Below are 17540 nucleotides of genomic sequence, written 5' to 3' on the forward strand. Positions count from 1 at the left end.
CAGTTGAGTCATAGGTATCAACCCTTTGTTCTGGACAAAGGGTTAAAGTCAAGCCCTGCAGATGGTGGCTAACTACTTGCCTCTTTTTGGCTGTGGCTGTACTTTGTGAAAGGTGCTGGAAGTAAAACTGCCCAGCAGAGAGTCCACCATAGTATGGAAATCACAGAGGGAAGAGAGGTATGCTTGCACCATAAACCAAAGGAATCACATGAGTCTGTGGAGATTTAATAATTGCTAGGAAAACAAAAAGGGACTCAGGTGAAAAAAAGACCCTCTCAGGTGAAACAAACACACACAATTCTGGAGATCCAGAAGAGACTTGGCAAGTTCTGCTTTTTAAAGTAGAATAAAAATAAAACTGAAGGGAAAAAAACACCTGCAAAGACTCATTTACATAATCTTTTTACTCCTGTTTTGGATTAATCTTCTACTCGTTCTGTGTTTAACTTAAAAAAAAAAAAAAACACAAACAAAAAAACCCAAACCCAACAAAAAAAAAAAAAAAACCAAAAAAAAAAAAAAAAACCAAACCACAAAAAACCCACCAACTTTTTCTTTAAAATGCCTAATCTTTGAAATTCATAGATGTTTTTGGGGTGTTTTGAATTGCCAACTTTAAAGGAAAAGTTCAAGCAGATCTGTTTAAAGGTTACAGCCAACCTAGACTCCCCCTGGGATAAGATCCTATGCGCATTATCTCAGTGTCTCAAAGCTTTGACTGAACAAGAACTGGAAACACCTGAGAAAAACAGGTGTCATTTTTCACTGCTCTTTTCCAGAGACATAATCACTGTAAAGGGCACCATAGTGTTCAGCTAGAAGAAACATCAAAATAACAAAGACCCAGAAAAAGGAAAATACTCTACTGAACAACAGGAACTGCCTCTAAAGGCCATGACTAGCTGGCTTTCTCTTCTCTCTTTTTCCTTGGTGCAAGGAAGGTGTGTCCATCAATGAAATTCAGGACACATATCACAAAACTAAGTGAACTAGGAGCTAACATATCCACAAGAGATAATAAATGCACTTTAGATTAAGAAAAGGGAATCAATAAAGTAATTTCCTAGCACAGAAGAGTTAACATGTAACATGAAAACAGAGAGGAACAGAACAAATAATATTATAGAGAATAATTTAATTCAGCATACTGCTATTGGCTTCTTGACTTTTCCTTGTTCCACAGTGTTTTGTGCTCCCCTTTCTTGATGATACAAGTACCTTGCTACACAGTTTTTTACATATTTTCTTTTCTGTTCTTACTTTGTTGGTGGCTTCATTTTCTTTTTCACTCCAAGATACAGCTTCAGGGAATTGACAGGTAACACTTTTTCAGGTTTGCTAGCCTGCAAGTAAAATAAGATCCTAATTATTTTATCAGGAATGTGCAAAAGAAAATGCTGCATGACTGACTTCATGGTTAGGCTTCTTTCATGGACTGCACTCCTCTTTTCCAGCAGATCATTACATTTTTTTGGTCTCTTTCTTTTCCACTAAAAAAGTGTACCTATCACCATTACTGGAAGCAGACTGATTAGGAACTTAAAGTTCACATGAAATCACAAAACTGTAACACAGTTAGAATAATGAAGATGTGCTATTTAAAAAAAAAAATGGAGTGCTGTAATATATGAACACAAGCTCTTTAAGAGAGACAGGGAAAATGAGAGGTGGGGTTGCCCTCTGTTAAAGGAGCTCTTCTATGGGATGGATAATACTACAGTGAGAATCTGCTTCAGATCATAGAATCATAGAATGGTTTGGGTTTGAAGGGACTTTAAAGATCATCTAGTTCCAATTCCTCTGTCATGCACAGGAACACTTTTCACTAGACCAGGTTGCTCAGAGCTTCATCCAATCTGGCATGGAACACTTACAGAGATGGGGCATCCACAACTTCTCTGGGCAACCTGTTCCAGTGCCTTACCAGCCTCACGGTAAAGAACTTCTTCCTAATATCCAGTCTAAACCTACTCTCTTTCAGTTTGAAGCCATTCCCCCTTGTCCTGTCACTACATGCTCTTGTAAAATGTCTTCTCCATCTTTCTTGTGGGCTCCCTTCAAGTACTGGAAGGCCACAATTGGGTCACTCCTAAGCCATCTCTTTTCCAGGATGAAGAACCCACTTCTTTCAGCCTTTCCTCATAGGAGAGGTGCTCCATCCCTCTAACTTGGTGACCTTCCTTTGGACTCGCTCCAACAGGCCTTCCTGTGCTGGGGACCCCAGAGTTGGATGCAGCACTCCAGGTGGGGTTCCACCACAGTGAAGTAGAGTCATAGTCTCGCTAACCCTGCTGGCCACACTTCTTTTGACGCAGCCCAGGATACAACTGGCTTTCTGAGCTGCAAGTGCAGCTGGGTCATGTCCAGCCTTTCATTCACCAGCACCCTCAAGTCCTTCTCAGTAGGGCTGCTCTCGATCTGTTCATACCCCAGCCTGTATTGAGACTGGGGGTTGCCCTGACCCAGGTGCAGCACCTCACACTTGATCTTCATTCTCAGAGTTTTTCAAGACTTAACTGAATTAACCCCAGGTTCTGACCTCAGTTACTACCCCTGCTGTGTACGGGAAGTTGGACTAGAGATCTCCCGAGGTTCATTCTTTCCTTGTTCCTTCTTGAACAAACTACATTTAGCCAACATTCAACAGACATACACCCACACTGAGTATGAGAACTAAACGTGCCTGGAAGATGAAGTGCTAAAAGCAAACAATAAAGTTCTCATGTACACTATTCTACTACAGAGCACAACTAGTATCTAACACAACACAACAGCATCCCTTTAGTACTTTAACGTTAAGTGTTTTAGCTTTCAATTTAGGAAAAAAACCCATCAAGCAACTTAATAAATCTTATAATCCCAGTACATAAAGCTACTCCATAGTGTTTACTGTCCGTGGATTCTCAATTTCTACCTCTGCAGCTTTCAATCTCTGACACTCCAGTGTGGGGGAAAAGAGACAAATCTGAGATGGTATAAACACTTAAGAAAACAAAACAAACAAAAAAACCACACAACAGTTTTATAGTTGGTATTGTTGTGTAACTTCCTGCTCAAAAGAAGGGTACTGCCAGGATGAAAAGCATCCCTGCAAAATATACTATTAAACAGCTATATACTTCTCACAAAAATGTACCTCAAGGAAGCCATTTGTCTGTCTGTCAGCTTATCTCTTAACAACAGAACATTAGGGGTGTAAATTATTTCAGTCACTTCATAGACTACAGTAACTTAACATACAGTGCTCATGGAAACTTTTCACTTTTTTGATAATTGCTCTTGAACAGGGGAAACACTTAACAGAATGTATCTCCACCTGCATATACAAACCTAAATTGCTGTTAATGAGGATTTATAAATTAATTAGTACATGCAGATTTCCTACTATTAATTTCTAAATATGACTAAAATTAGACCAAGATTATTAGTGGTAGACGAACATCTCTCAAAAGAAAATAAAACAAGTTGATATACACTATTTGATCAGAATGGTATTGCCATCTGCTTTTTTTAAAAAACAAAGGTGAAGCCATTTATAAGTAATACTGTTCAAAACTCCACCTGAGCTGGAAAATTCAATGTTTTATAAATCAGAATGGCTTAAAAAAGGAGATTATAAAGTAGTACAATAATCCTATCATAAAACCTTTCCAGGATACTAATTATAGGTATATTAATTTATTCTCACATATGTGCCAGTTTGAATTTTACCATTAAATTATGAGACAAAATTTTTGACATTCTGGGGACATTCTAATAAAGATTATATCCAAAGCATTACAATAAGACAGAGTACATCAGCTTACCTTAGCAAGGGATATGTCTTAAAAAAAGTACTTTTTGAAGGTCAGCAAGTATACATCTATATTTGCTGGATGGGAAGAACCAGCAGTCAGCAAAAATAAAAGCACTTTTTTAAGAGATTTTTTTTTAAACCAGAAATTATCAAAACCAAAATGAAACCATAGTTCACGATGAATATTATTTACTTTATATTTTAATACCACAACAAAAATCACAGTTTTAAGAAAATTCCCATGAAATATTTAAAACTGAACCCATCGTGCTATTAAGTATGATTAAGTTTGCTTCTGCAGAATTCTGAGGTATATCTAATCATAAATACTAGTTTTTAGATGACTGAGAATAAATCTGAAACTTGTTGGGAAGCAGGGAAAGATTTTGTTAGTGTATTCAGAGTTTTTCTTTCCTATAATTTCTTCTGTCATGAGACTTGTAGGTATAAGAACCCTGTTGCTTGTAATTTTTAAAGGCTCTGTGTGAAATACCAAGAAAAAAAATGGCACGCAGCTCCCTTAAGTTCCATATTACTTCTACTACTGCTTCTACAGTAGGTTTTCAAAAAACTTAGTGACAGCACAACCTATAGGCATTCCTAAACATTGTTTTATTTTTAATTTTTAAAATTTATAGCAACGCATAACCACAAAAGCAAATGACAAACTCACACAAACTCCTTTTACTAATGCACTTGCGAAACAGCAAGACAAAAATCTTATACTTCAACCCCAGACTCTAGAAGTTGCCATTTAATGAGTAATGTTGTTCATACAAATAAGAAAGCTAAGTGAGTACTTCAGAATTTGGTGGAGAGTTTGTCTGCTGTACCTTCATATCCTTATAAAGAAGCAAATTTCCTTCCCGTAACACAAAATAACGGTCTTGAAACTTGTTTCCAGACAGCAGTTTTGGTGGTTCTTCTTTGTACTTCAAATTGCCTGCTTTCACACTACCTTTCTCATTTTTCTCTACCAAGAAAAAAAAAAGGCATCTTGTTAGAAGATGTTACAACAGTGGAAGCTGTACCAATTGCATGTTAGTGTTTGCAACTATCTGTATTTTATTATTTATGGTTTTTGCTCTTCTTTTAAAGAACCTGTTGACAGTTATTCCACGCATGTTTATTGAGGAAGTTTCACAAGATTTTAACAGTGAAAAACATTAATGCATTAGATGCACAGTTGTGCATGCACAAAAAGTACACAAGTGATATTCAGTCTCAAACATCCAAACATCCAATTATGCAAACATACTTCAAAGTGTATCTAAGAAACCTAGTTAGATTGTATTTCAAAACTCAGAGTCATATTCTACTGTCATCTGCACAGTGCAGAGAGACTTTGGGACTACTTGGAAAAGTTTTTCTCAATCTCATCTTTCATACCGCCTGAAAACCAGTTGTTTAAAAAGTGGGAATTAAATTATTCTTCCTAATTGTTTGCAAAAAGAAGATAACTAAAATTTGTGACTCTGATTTTACTTCTGCTTTATATCTTAGTAAAATCTGGGGTCATTAAAAACATTTAAATAGATAACAGAAATTACAAAGATAATAAACTTCTACGATTTTGTCAAATAGAATCAACTACATTCTCATTAGCATGCGTGCCGTGAAAGGAAAAATCCAAAAAGAAAATTTCCAAGTATTTTCGTTAGAATTTAAGATCAAATCTAAAGCCAGAATTGATATATTTCAACAATTAAAATCAGAAGTTACTTAGATTTCCTCATTTATTAAGTGAAAATATACATGCACAGCTAAAAGAAAGCACTAATGTATTCCGTCTTTGCCAATAAGAATATTTATTTTATTTTCAGAACAGAATATGAATCCTCTTCCACACAATCACAAGGTTTTTTCTTTTTTTTTTTTTTTAAACCATACCAAATGAGAGGAGCAGGATACTTCCACGTCTGTACCAAATCGGAAGATTTTAAATTTCTGCACACAGCTCTCAACATGACAAAAACTCATTCTAAACTTCACAGCACTCCCACCATAGCCAATCTATCAAATGCTTGATACTTACAAAGATCTTACAAAATAAATCTAAAATAATCAGAATATGTCCTGATCGGAATGTATTTTTCAGATACAAACTTTACAAAACATGATAAACTTGCTAGAACTTTGAAACCACTACAAACCAGATGCACTTCATCCATCCAGGATTGATCCACCTATGGTTTAGAAGCTTGCATTTCAAAGAATATCTCTGAATAATAGTCCCTGTTCTCAGAAATCAATACTTCCCACTCAAATTATACAACTCTTTACTGGTAAAATTTCAAGAACTTATATACACACACTTTATAGTGAATCTATTGTCTCATATTTTTCTAACAAATAAAACTTTAATGTGAGAAATTTTCAGGTAAAGAGAAGAAAAAGGGTCTTGAAACAGAATGAAGCTGTACTGAGTATCTCTTATACCAAAACAAAATACATATCTTGCCCTGTTGAAGAGCACTTGAAAGAGTGCTCCTGCAACAAGCATGAAAATCTATGGAATAAACTGTCAAGAAAGAGTACCTAAAGATCTGGAAGAAAGTGGAAAACTCACCACAAATTTACTGAAACATATCAATACAAATAAACTAACACCTTTTTCATGGAAAAGGGAAATTGATTTCTAGACAAGAGAAAATATATATCTAGACCCCAATACAATGTTTGATATTGCACAACAGGAGAAATTAGTTTAAAATGGACAAGATGAGAATAAGCATAACATTTATGGAAAAGGAGAATGTACTATGTATAAGGAACATGGGAAAAGTTGCACTGACAGGGAAGACAGTGATAAGTTGCCAAGATGAAATGAGGCTAATAGAGTTGTTCCTTTAGGCTCACTACTGAACCAACATTATTTCAAACACCACTCAAGTCTCTGGAAGAAAAAGGAGAAAAGTGCTGATGACACAAAGCTCTGAGGTAACATTAATAAAAAAAAAAAGTCAGGTCAGGAGTATCATAATTTAGTCTTTAAGATTATAACATAAATCAGGTAAACAAGGGAAATTCATTAAATTAATTATAAACATAACATGATCACAGTCCTATTAATTTTACTTCAAATGAAGAGGACATTCATCCATCCAGTTCTCCATTTGTATGCACTTAATCCACTGTTAAAAAACATACTTCAGGTAGTAGTGGTTGAACATCTGGCCTGAGTTCTGTTACTCAGTGAAGAGGAATTATCCACACAGAGTGTAAAAGACAGAAAAGACTAAGGTCTCCCCTTCAAGCCAGCAGTTATTTCCTGTACATTTTGAGATGGAGAGTCACAGCATAACCAAGTGCCTCCTACTCTAAAAACTGGGAACATCCCTTCCCCAGAGATCTCATTCTATATATTTTCTCACTCTGACACTATCCAGTGATGCAAGAATAACATTTATCTAAAAAGCCCTTATCTTTTTGTCCTGAAATAGCTGCTTTCTTGTTTTAACAGTGTGTACGTACAAAAAAATTGGAAATAGAAACAATTAATGCGTTGATTCCTGCAAATAAAAAACGTGGATGAATGGGGCAGACTTTCTCTGCATCTGTGCCTACACTTCATATATATACACTGTTTTGCTCAAGCTAGTGAAGTCGCTCCTAAGTATTGCTAATTTTTCAGAGTAACTTCACAAGCTAAAAGTGTACTCGAAAACTCTACAGAGAACTGAGTTTATTTTTAACATTATTATAACACAATCCAGTTAGAAAAAAGTAATGTTTCAGAAATTAAGCACCTTCACCATGTAAAAGTTCCTTAAAATGGCAATTCCACTCTCAAGAAAAGATTTTGTAACACACGAGATTATTCTGCCATGTGGAGTTTGCAGACATTGATGTTGTAAGTCTGCAATATGGCAGAGACTTGCCTTTTCAAACCACTAAGAAAACCAGTATAACTTATTTAATAAGGTTTTAATTATTTTAAAGCAAATGGAAAAATCAATAAATATAATAAGTCAAAAGACAGTGTGTCTAGACTAAGATCAAACTGAATTGAACTGATGCAAACAATTACTGTGATGGGTTGCGACAACAAATGGAAGTAAAATTTAGGAGGCAGGAAGGAGTGCAAACGGCAGATCTCCCCTTTAACTAGTACTACATTTTGTAAATTGACAAACTGGTCTAATCCTTATGTGTTTCTCAGAGCAGTGATTCACACAGTCCTTATGATCCCTTTTCTGATTATACCTCAACACTTAGTCTGGTGATGGGAGTTCATATATCAAGTTTTTAATGAACTAGGCCATTTCTCTCCATTCAGGATCTGCTATTACACATTTAGAGACAGTGAAAGTTGAACATAGAAATCATAATTAGCACACTTGTTCAGGTTCATTCATATTTGTAAAATATGCTTTTACAGGAACAAAGCATGATGAGAGAAGGTTATTACTTTCAGAAGAATAAGCATAATAGCATAACAAGATACACAGACTGAAAGATTAATACATCTGTGTGCAAGAAAGAGAGGAAAAGATTACATATTTGAATAAACCATTAGATAAAATAAGATGGGCATTAAACCAGGCATCATGTGTCAACATCACACATTTTACAGTGACAGCATACATACAGGATTTCAGCTGCTTGAAAATAGGATAGTGATTTTTGGACATCTAAACTTCCACTTCCCTCAAAGCAGATACTACATACTTAACAGGAAACTTAAATTCAGGTATTATTTGGGGGGGGGGAGGGAAGACTGGGGAAGTTTGTAAATCATATTTTTCCACTATATATTTGACCTATATTTCCTCTCAAGTGTCAGATCCTTTTTAAAGGCCATGTACTCTCCAAGTCATTCAGTTGCTTGAGTACGTAATTCAAATGAGTATGTCACCTGGGACAGGGCAACCCTGGATGTACGTAGAGACTGGGGAATGAGATGCTGGAAAGTAGGGCCACAGAAAGGGACCTGGAGGTCCTGGACAAGTTGAATATGAGTCAGCCATGCCCTGGCAGCCAGGAGGGACAACCGTGTCCTGGGAGGCATCAGGTAAAACATCACCAGCTGGTTGAGGAAGGTGATTATCCCGCTCCGCTCTGCACTGGTGTGGCCTCTCCTTGAATATTGTGCGCAGTTTTGGGCACCACAATATAAGAATATAAAGGTATTAGAGAGCGTCCAAAGGAGGGCAACAAAGATGGTGAAGGGCCTTGAGGGGAAACCGTATGAGGAGCAGCTGAAGTCTCTTGGTCTGTTCAGCCTGGAGAAGTGACCAGTCTACAACCATCTCATGAGAGGCAAAGGAGGGGCAGGTACTGATCTCTTCCCTGTGGTGACCAGTGACAGGACCTGAGGGAATGGCCTGAAGTTGTGTCATGGGGAGGCTTAGGTTAGATGTTAGAAAAAAGTTTTTCACCCAGAGGGTGGTTGGGCACTGGAACAGGCTCCCCAGGGAAGTGGTCACAGCACCAAGCCTGACAGAGTTCAAGTAGTGTTTGAATAATGCCCTCAGGCACACGGTGTGATTCCTGGGGCTGTCCTTGTGCAAGGCCAGGAGCTGGACTTTGAGGATCCTTGTGGGTCCCTTCCCACTCAGAATATTCTGTGATTCTGTGAAATTAACTTTCTAGCTTGGACACATCAAATTCAATAATTGTTAGTAGTATAACATAATTATATAACTACAACAGGCCTACATACCAAGCCCAAAGTCCTCTACTCAGCACTGATGGTCAAACGCTTCTGACAGATAAAACCTCCATTCTGAATCATTGGTCTGAACACTTTCAGACTCTTTTCAGTACTAGCCACGTAGTCCAAGACTCAGCTATTCAGTCCATCATACAACAACCAGTGAAGTATGAATTGGATACTGCCCCCACTTTAGGAGAAACTCTTAAGGCCATACAGCAGGTGAAAATCGGCAAGGTAGCTGGGGTTGATGGAATTCCACCTGAAGTCTGGAAACATGGGGGCCTTGCACTCCATACTAAATTTCACGAGTTTGTTCTGTGCTGTTGGGAACTAGGCAAACTACCATCAGACCTTCGTGATGCAGTCATCATCACTTTGTATAAGAAGAAAGGAATTAAATCAGATTGCTCAAATTACCGTGGTATTACTCTGCTCTCCATTGCTAGCAAAGTCCTGGTAAAAATACTCTTGAACAGACTAATACCCACTATAGTAGAAGGAATTCTACCCGAAAATCAGTGTGGTTTCAGAGCCAACAGGAGTACCACAGACATGGTGTTTGTTCTCAGACAACTGCAAGAGAAGTGTAGGGAACAGAAAAAAGGTCTCTATGGAACCTTTGTCGACCTCACCAAGGCTTTTGATACTGTGAGCAGAAAAGGTCTATGGCAGATTTTGGAACGCTTAGGTTGTCCCCCCAAGTTCCTTAAAATGATCATCTCACTCCATGAGGATCAGCATGGCCAAGTCAGATATGGCAATGCACTTTCTGAGCCCCTTCTAATAAATAATGGTGTGAAACAAGGCTGCGTTCTGGCACCAACTCTATTCACAGCCTTTTTCAGCATGATACTCCAAAGGGCCACGGCAGACCTCGATGATCAGGATGGTATCTACATTCGACACCACACTGATGGAAGCCTTTTCAACCTAAGGCGACTGAAGGCCCACACTAAGACCTTAAACCATCTTGTCCGGGAGCTGCTTTATGCTGATGATGCCACCCTTGTCGCCCACACAGAAGCAGCTCTGCAGGGTTTAACATCCTGCTTTGCAGATGCTGCTGAACTCTTTGGGCTGGAAGTCAGCTTAAAGAAGACAGAAGTTCTCTATCAGCCTGCACCTCAGGAAATCTTCCATCATCCCCATATCACCACTGGCGAATCAGAGCTCAAATCAGTCCAGCAGTTTAATTACCTAGGCAGCCTCATCTCCTCGGATGGTAAGATTGACGGAAAAATAGACAACAGGTTAGCAAAGGCATACAGTGCCGTCGGAAAGCTTCATAAAAGAGTTTGGTGAAATAAACACCTGAAGAAAAGTACAAAGATCAGTGTTTACAGAGCCATAGTGCTGTCTACTCTCTTATATGGATCTGAATCATGGGTCATCTACGCCACCACCTGCATCTCCTAGAACGCTTCCATCAACGCTGTCTCCGCACAATCCTAAACATCCACTGGTCAGATTATGTGACCAATACATCTGTTCTAGAACAAGCAGCAATCACAAGTATTGAGGCCATGTTGCTGAGAACACAGCTGCATTGGGCAGGGCATGTCTCAAGGATGAAGGACCACCGCCTCCCTAAGATCTTGCTTTATGGTGAACTTGCCGCTGGCTGCCGCAAGAGAGGAGCCCCGAAGAGAAGATACAAGGACTCCCTGAAACAACATCTCAGCCTTGGCCATATTGATCAACACAACTGGTCTACTCTGGCCTCCAATCAGAGGTCTGGAGACACACTACTGTTAACGCTGCTGATGCCTTTGAGAAAGCACACAGGATCACTCTTGAGGAGAAAAGACAATGCAGAAAGAATTGTGCCTTGCAGAATATATCACCTAAGGAGTCTTTCTGCTGTGCCTTTTGCAACCAGACATGCCTGTCTCGTATTGGCCTTTTTAGCCACCAACGCGTTTGCAACAAACGTGGGTAGAGCCCTTCCCAAATCTTCGTTCGCGAAGCCCAGCCATGAATAACTATATATAAATCACACATTTTATATATAATGCAATTTTTATATACAAGATATACATAAACATAGTCCACAAAGAGTATGTATAGCATATTATGCATGTGGATGGACTGTGCAAAGCTGTACTATACATAAAAGAGTAGTCTTGAGCTTCACAGTAGTTCACAAACTGAACTGATTGCAGAATTTCTGTACATTTTATGTTCCAGTAGGAGAGCTTATAGTTTGTAGAAACAAAACCATCCATAATTTATATGTTTTAGGAGGAAGTTAGCACAACCCTCAGTAAATCCATAACTTTTATGAAGTAGCAATAATACAGAAGTTCTGGAGACTCTGTTCCAAACAAACATGTGAAAAAACTAAGTTTAAAAACGAAGTTACGTACCACTGTAGCGGTTCATCATGTCTGCTGTTAGAAATCTTTTTATGATCAGATATGCAGTGCCAGGCTCCGGTAGTGAACTCCAGTGAAGAACTTGTTCTAGTACATTCTCTGTATAATGCAGAGGACGTTCTGAAAAATGCCAGAAAAACAAAACACAAAAATCCAAAATTAAAATAAAAGACAAAACCCATCAAGATTGGAGGCCCTTACAAGTTACATATGCCTGGTACATAACACTGCCTCATTGACTTTGAGTTATAGAAGAACAATGCTTTCAAAATAGGACAAGTAAGGACTTAATTTACTTTCTGAAGCAATATCTTTGCTGGCAGGATCTGCACTGGTAATGAATATAAAATTAAACAAACAGTAGCAAATATATAATCCAAATATCCAAATGTTCAGTGACTCTTGTATTTACTTATATTTTTTAATGTAAATACACTAAAGCACTGCTTTCAAACTAAATACAAAAGTTAGGAACTATCACAGGGCATAGCTAAATATGTTCAAACAGAACTGAGCCCTGCAGCAATACTGTGCCTCATTGGCCTAGGCTCAACACAAAAACGAAACATCATAGCTACCAATTCTATAAAATCAAAGAACCAAAGAATTTGGAGCAATCACAGAGAAACAAAACCTCAACTGGTATGGATTATACTGTCTGTTAATTATCAAAGCAGACTGAAACAGACTCCTGGTTTCATTACATTCCTTTTACTAGAAGGGAGAAGCATGTAGTCTTTTTGGGTCTTCTCCTTCTTGCTGTAGTCAGGGAATTTCCAAACTTGCACCTTTATATTTCAACCTCATACAAAAAGTACAAGATTAATATAGCAATAGGCATGACTAGACCATATGTGTGCACTTCAAAACTTCAGATGTTCAGACATATATTTGTTGATAGGTACCATCCATCCCAAAAGAGAAACTCTGAGACCCTAGCACAGAACAGAAAAACTACAGTGGTAAGAAAATCCAGCCAGTACTCCATACATATCCCAGTTCATATACCACATAAAAGTAGAGAAGATCTTGCAGTAGTCACTAAATGTTCATTACCAGATCCAGCAGAAATCTGAGTGTGACATGTATTGCAACACAACCTGAGGCAACACTTGATGTAGATGGGGAAAGATTGCACTTTACCCCTCTAATTAATCCTTCCTATACATAATCACATTCCTGAAGGCTTTCACCTGCTCAGCAGCAAGCATCTACTGTAATTTAAGAAAACACAAAAGCCTTAACAATGGCTTTGTGGGTTACAACTTAGAGCAGTGGGTTCAAATGTCATTTTATTTCCAAAGAGAGATTTGCATACCAATTTGTGTTGGTCAGGCCTTGAGAAGAGCTGGGTACAGCTTCTGAAAAGACAGACCTGTGTGATGCTCATGTTAGGTCACGCAGTCTAGCCCAGTGTCCCTTGAGTACTGAAAAGTATACTGCCATAATCTCATTTTTCACTTCTGCTACGGTAGATGAATATGAAATGTCAACAGCTGCTTTGGGACTGTCCAGAACTACACTCTAGCAGAATCTATTTTCCTGAACACCTGAACACTTGTGCTTCAGTAAGCAACAGCCACAAATAACACACTTAAGTGACAGAAAAAACTACTGCTATTTTGGGATGCAAAAAAACCTACCCTACCTGCAGACTTGTGATACCACCTATATAAAGATTTTATTATTCTGACATGACACCAAAGCAGCCTAACAAAAATACCATTCTGTAGACAGCAGCTCAAACCCTATTTTATAACACCAATTTTTCTAGCCCTTTTGTTTTAAATGATCAAACTTCTAAAATTTTCTTTGGATTTTTGGGAAACTGTGAGTGCTGACGTGATAAAGCGAAAACAACTTGATGCCTTTGTACAAGAGAGAAAACCCACTTTAAGGAGAACTTTGTAAATCAAATGCAGGAGACTGGCAAATCATTACATCTTCCTAGAACACCAGCTCTCCCACAGTAAACACCTACTGTTTTATTTATAGTTATATTTAAGACCATCTGTCATCATGGATTACACGGCACATAAATCATCATGCTGAAAACCATTACCTATTTTACTGGTAACACACCTCATTTACAAACTATTCATCAATCACCTATTACTAAAAAAAATATGCACCCTATTTTGTTAAAGCATATGGTATTGAATATTCTGCATTAAGTTAGATAAAATCATCAATTATTGCAGCTTTTCTATATGCAAATAAATTAGTTAATTTTTAATATTGCAGTTTTAGTATTTTGAACAGCAAGCAGTCAACACGTACATCCAATTACCCTTTCTTTCACTTAGGCCATCATATGCTGGTAAATATCTGGAACTAGTCATTTTCACCTTAAACAACATTAACTATCAGTAGAAAATTACTTTCTAGAAAATATAATTCCAACTTTCTTGCCTTCTCAGGGTTTGTTTTCAGGACAGTATCTTAAAAAGCAAATAAGTCTTATGAAATTTCAGGATTGAGTGCAACAAACGGAATACTACTACACACTGGACAGGTACCAGACCACGCAGGAACAAAAGCAGACAAATATTTTTTATCAGAAAGGTACTGTGATTATTTGTATATGTTTGAAACAAATATGTAACCTTTGTTTCCGTCATTGCATATCAGAATTTCAACTCTCTTGTAAATGCCTCAGGTTACATAATATTCAATAGTGTTTGTTAAATGACACTAGTAGAATCAACTTTCAGCAGCAAAGACTCAAACAGTCTTTTAGTTCTTTAGTGTCACATTTGGACCAAAGACTGCATAGAACTAATTTTCTCTGTGTTCCAGTCCTTTGAAAACCCACTAGATTCAGCCATAGCACTCATCAATAGTGCTCTTACTACAGGCATTATTTTTATTTTTAAACAATAATTTGCTTGTTCTGATGCACTGATTCTTCCAGAAAGGGATCCATGAAGAAGACATTTCTTCAACACTGTCTCTGTGACTGACAGATGATGAATTAGGACTTCCTTTAGTTTTCTTTTTGCTCGGTTGTTTTGGGTTTAAAACACTCGTGTGCCATTTCTAATTTGTGTTTGAAACTTGTTTCAATAGGAAACACTCTAATCCCCAGCCTGTATTTATTGTCCTATGTAGTGCCTTAGTTCCTCACTCTGAGTTTCATTTTGCCATTCGTCCATAGTCATTAGCTCAGACAACATTTCTATCCAACACTAAAATATGAGTTGTTGCACTGATATAACTCAAGAAGCTGTTGCAGGGTCTATCTTTTTACTTACTTTTATGTTCCCTTGGCCATATCTAGTTTAGTTTTCATTTGCCTGTGTTATATATCAAGTTTAAGAAAATAAAATTCCCTCTTCAATTTTTTCCAATGCTAAGAGAAAAGAAATAGGATTTCTAGTGTACTTGTAGGAATTATCAGGACTCTTCTAAGGATAATAGATGCTAGCATTCTTAGTCAGTTGTCACCCACATTCATGAATCTGGAAATTAACTCTACATTACAACCCTATACAGCATCACCAACAGACTGTAAGATGTGAAGGGTTCAGGATCACTTATTTTAAGTTAAAAAAGAGAATACACTTCCATTCTAGTTATTGATACTGCCAAGGTCAAGACTGAGTATATAAGTAATTATATACTTACATAGTATAAAAGAGATTATTGTAAGCACATCTGAAAATCAAGTACAACAAAACTATTCAAACAATATTGGAACATTTAGTAAACTTACTTTTTTCCAATTCCTTATACTTTTTTTTCCTTAACTTGAAAATAGGTATCTTCACTACAGAAATAAAATAGTCCACAGTCTCCTTCTGTACCATAACAGTAAGAACAGCAACTTAAATGCAAATAAACGTTGCATATTTCTGTCCCCATGTATTCCAAAAATCAGATTACATTAGTGAGTATTCATCAAAATACGTTTTAGTTTAAAAAATTCCTATTACTCTACATTATTTTAAATATCTCTAATAATAAAATGCCCCAGTATGTTATACATGTTCCAGCATGTATAAAGCATTCCCAATGTTAAAATCGCTTTACACTTCATTAATATTGTGACCATGTGACATTTGCTTTTGTTGGGAGCAGAATCATATTTCAAATAATTTTTTCAAGAATATGTTAGATACATCCTAATGCCACTTGCCATAAACACAGGATTACACACTTTATGCCTCCTTTTTCATCTATATACATAAAGTAATTGACTAAATAATATAAAAAAGATTCCTTCTCCTAAGTATTACACGTATGTTCTCATTTCATTTTTTGAAAAGCATTATTCCTTATAAAATCAAGTGCTGACATTCTAATGAAAATAAGTTTCTTCTTTAAGACTTATTAGTAAGACCTACTTTTCTATAGCTGATGATTAATGAACTGCAAAGCACTGTAATATAAAGAACATCTTTTCAACCCCCAATTTATAAGCAATTTACAACAATTCATCACATTACTTCTGGTAAAGTGTAGAAAGAAATCATGCAGACACCACAGCCACCAGATGTAAAACACTGGCATGAAGGCTAATATTTTTTTACCATAAAGTCTTTAACTAAGTTTTTGATGATGTTAAGTATTGAAAAATTAAAATAACAAAAGCTGATTAAACTTGCATAAATTTTAATGTCACCAACCAAGTTCTCCATTTTCAAGTACTTCAAAAGCAGCCCAGATATCATCTTTGTTGGGAATAATGTTTTTGATTCCTAAAACATCATTAGTTAATTCCTCTGCTTCCATCAAAGGTGATACCTGTAATACAAAATGACTCAGTTTATATTTCAATTACTGATTTCTGATTCATTTTTTCAAAGTGTTCCTCCCTGCAACTGCCTTAAAAAAAAAAAAAAAAAAGAGCAGTAGTAGATATATATGTTGGAAATACATAAATCATTCATCAGACTCCAACATCCTTTTCTTATTTTGTTCCATGAGATTGAAGTTGGTAACTTGAAATTCCCTTTCTCTACCATTAAAAGATTTGGAAAAAAATAAAGCCTTAGTATGTTTTCTTGGGTGTGGGAAGGCAAATATTACAGCAGCATCATTTTTTTTATCTTAGCAATGCATATTCCCATTTTTAATTCAATTTTAAAAAGCATGTGCATATGTGTATCTATGTATACCACATACCCCACATATATACAAGCACAAGTGCTTGAGAGTTATATGCTGAACAGAACCAAAAGGAAACAAAGTCAGAGAGGTGTAATAAAAAATCATAAAAATCATAGAGCACTATTACGTGGAGATGAGAGTATTTAAAATACACTATCCAACAGAAGGCTGAAAAATCTCAATTATTGTTAGTAACAAGCTTTGGTTTCTTAACACTCAAGGCATGCAGAAATGTAAAGCCACAGGCAAAAAGAAAAATCGAGAGGAACATCATTTAAATGGCCTATACTATTAAATAAAACCAACATTCATTGAGTACTTGTTAATGTTCTTGTGTGTTGCACCCATAGAGTTGCAACAATTTATACCGCTGTATACTAAAGTAAAATAAAAGGACGTCTACCCTTTAAAACTGTATCATATTTTCCTTAAAAATGCAAAAATGCATCACAATCAGTCTTCACATAATTTAGGCAACATAGCAAGGTCTAAAATAGTGATAAACATAAATGCACACTTTCCTGTGCAATTATATAAAAAAGATGTATTAAAATAAATTGATACACTTCATGAGAAAGTGCCTCCAAAAAAATCACTG

General features: G+C 36.7%; 1 protein-coding gene across 1 annotated transcript in view; it reads right to left on the reverse strand.

The window, feature by feature from the left end:
• ARAP2 (ArfGAP with RhoGAP domain, ankyrin repeat and PH domain 2) overlaps positions 1-17540 on the reverse strand; it is a 117360-nt gene that overhangs the window by 12143 nt on the left and 87677 nt on the right. Inside the window, exons 25-28 of the mRNA XM_018068149.2 lie at positions 16459-16576; positions 11822-11950; positions 4630-4769; positions 1261-1343 (exon numbers count right to left, since the gene is read on the reverse strand). Of these exons, the coding sequence (XP_017923638.2) occupies positions 1261-1343; positions 4630-4769; positions 11822-11950; positions 16459-16576 (470 nt within the window). The remainder of the gene's footprint in view (positions 1-1260; positions 1344-4629; positions 4770-11821; positions 11951-16458; positions 16577-17540) is intronic.

The sequence above is a fragment of the Manacus vitellinus genome, unplaced genomic scaffold, assembly GCF_001715985.3.
Source record: "Manacus vitellinus isolate BGI_N305 unplaced genomic scaffold, ASM171598v3 scaffold_0_pilon, whole genome shotgun sequence".
Classification (NCBI taxonomy): Eukaryota; Metazoa; Chordata; class Aves; order Passeriformes; family Pipridae; genus Manacus; species Manacus vitellinus.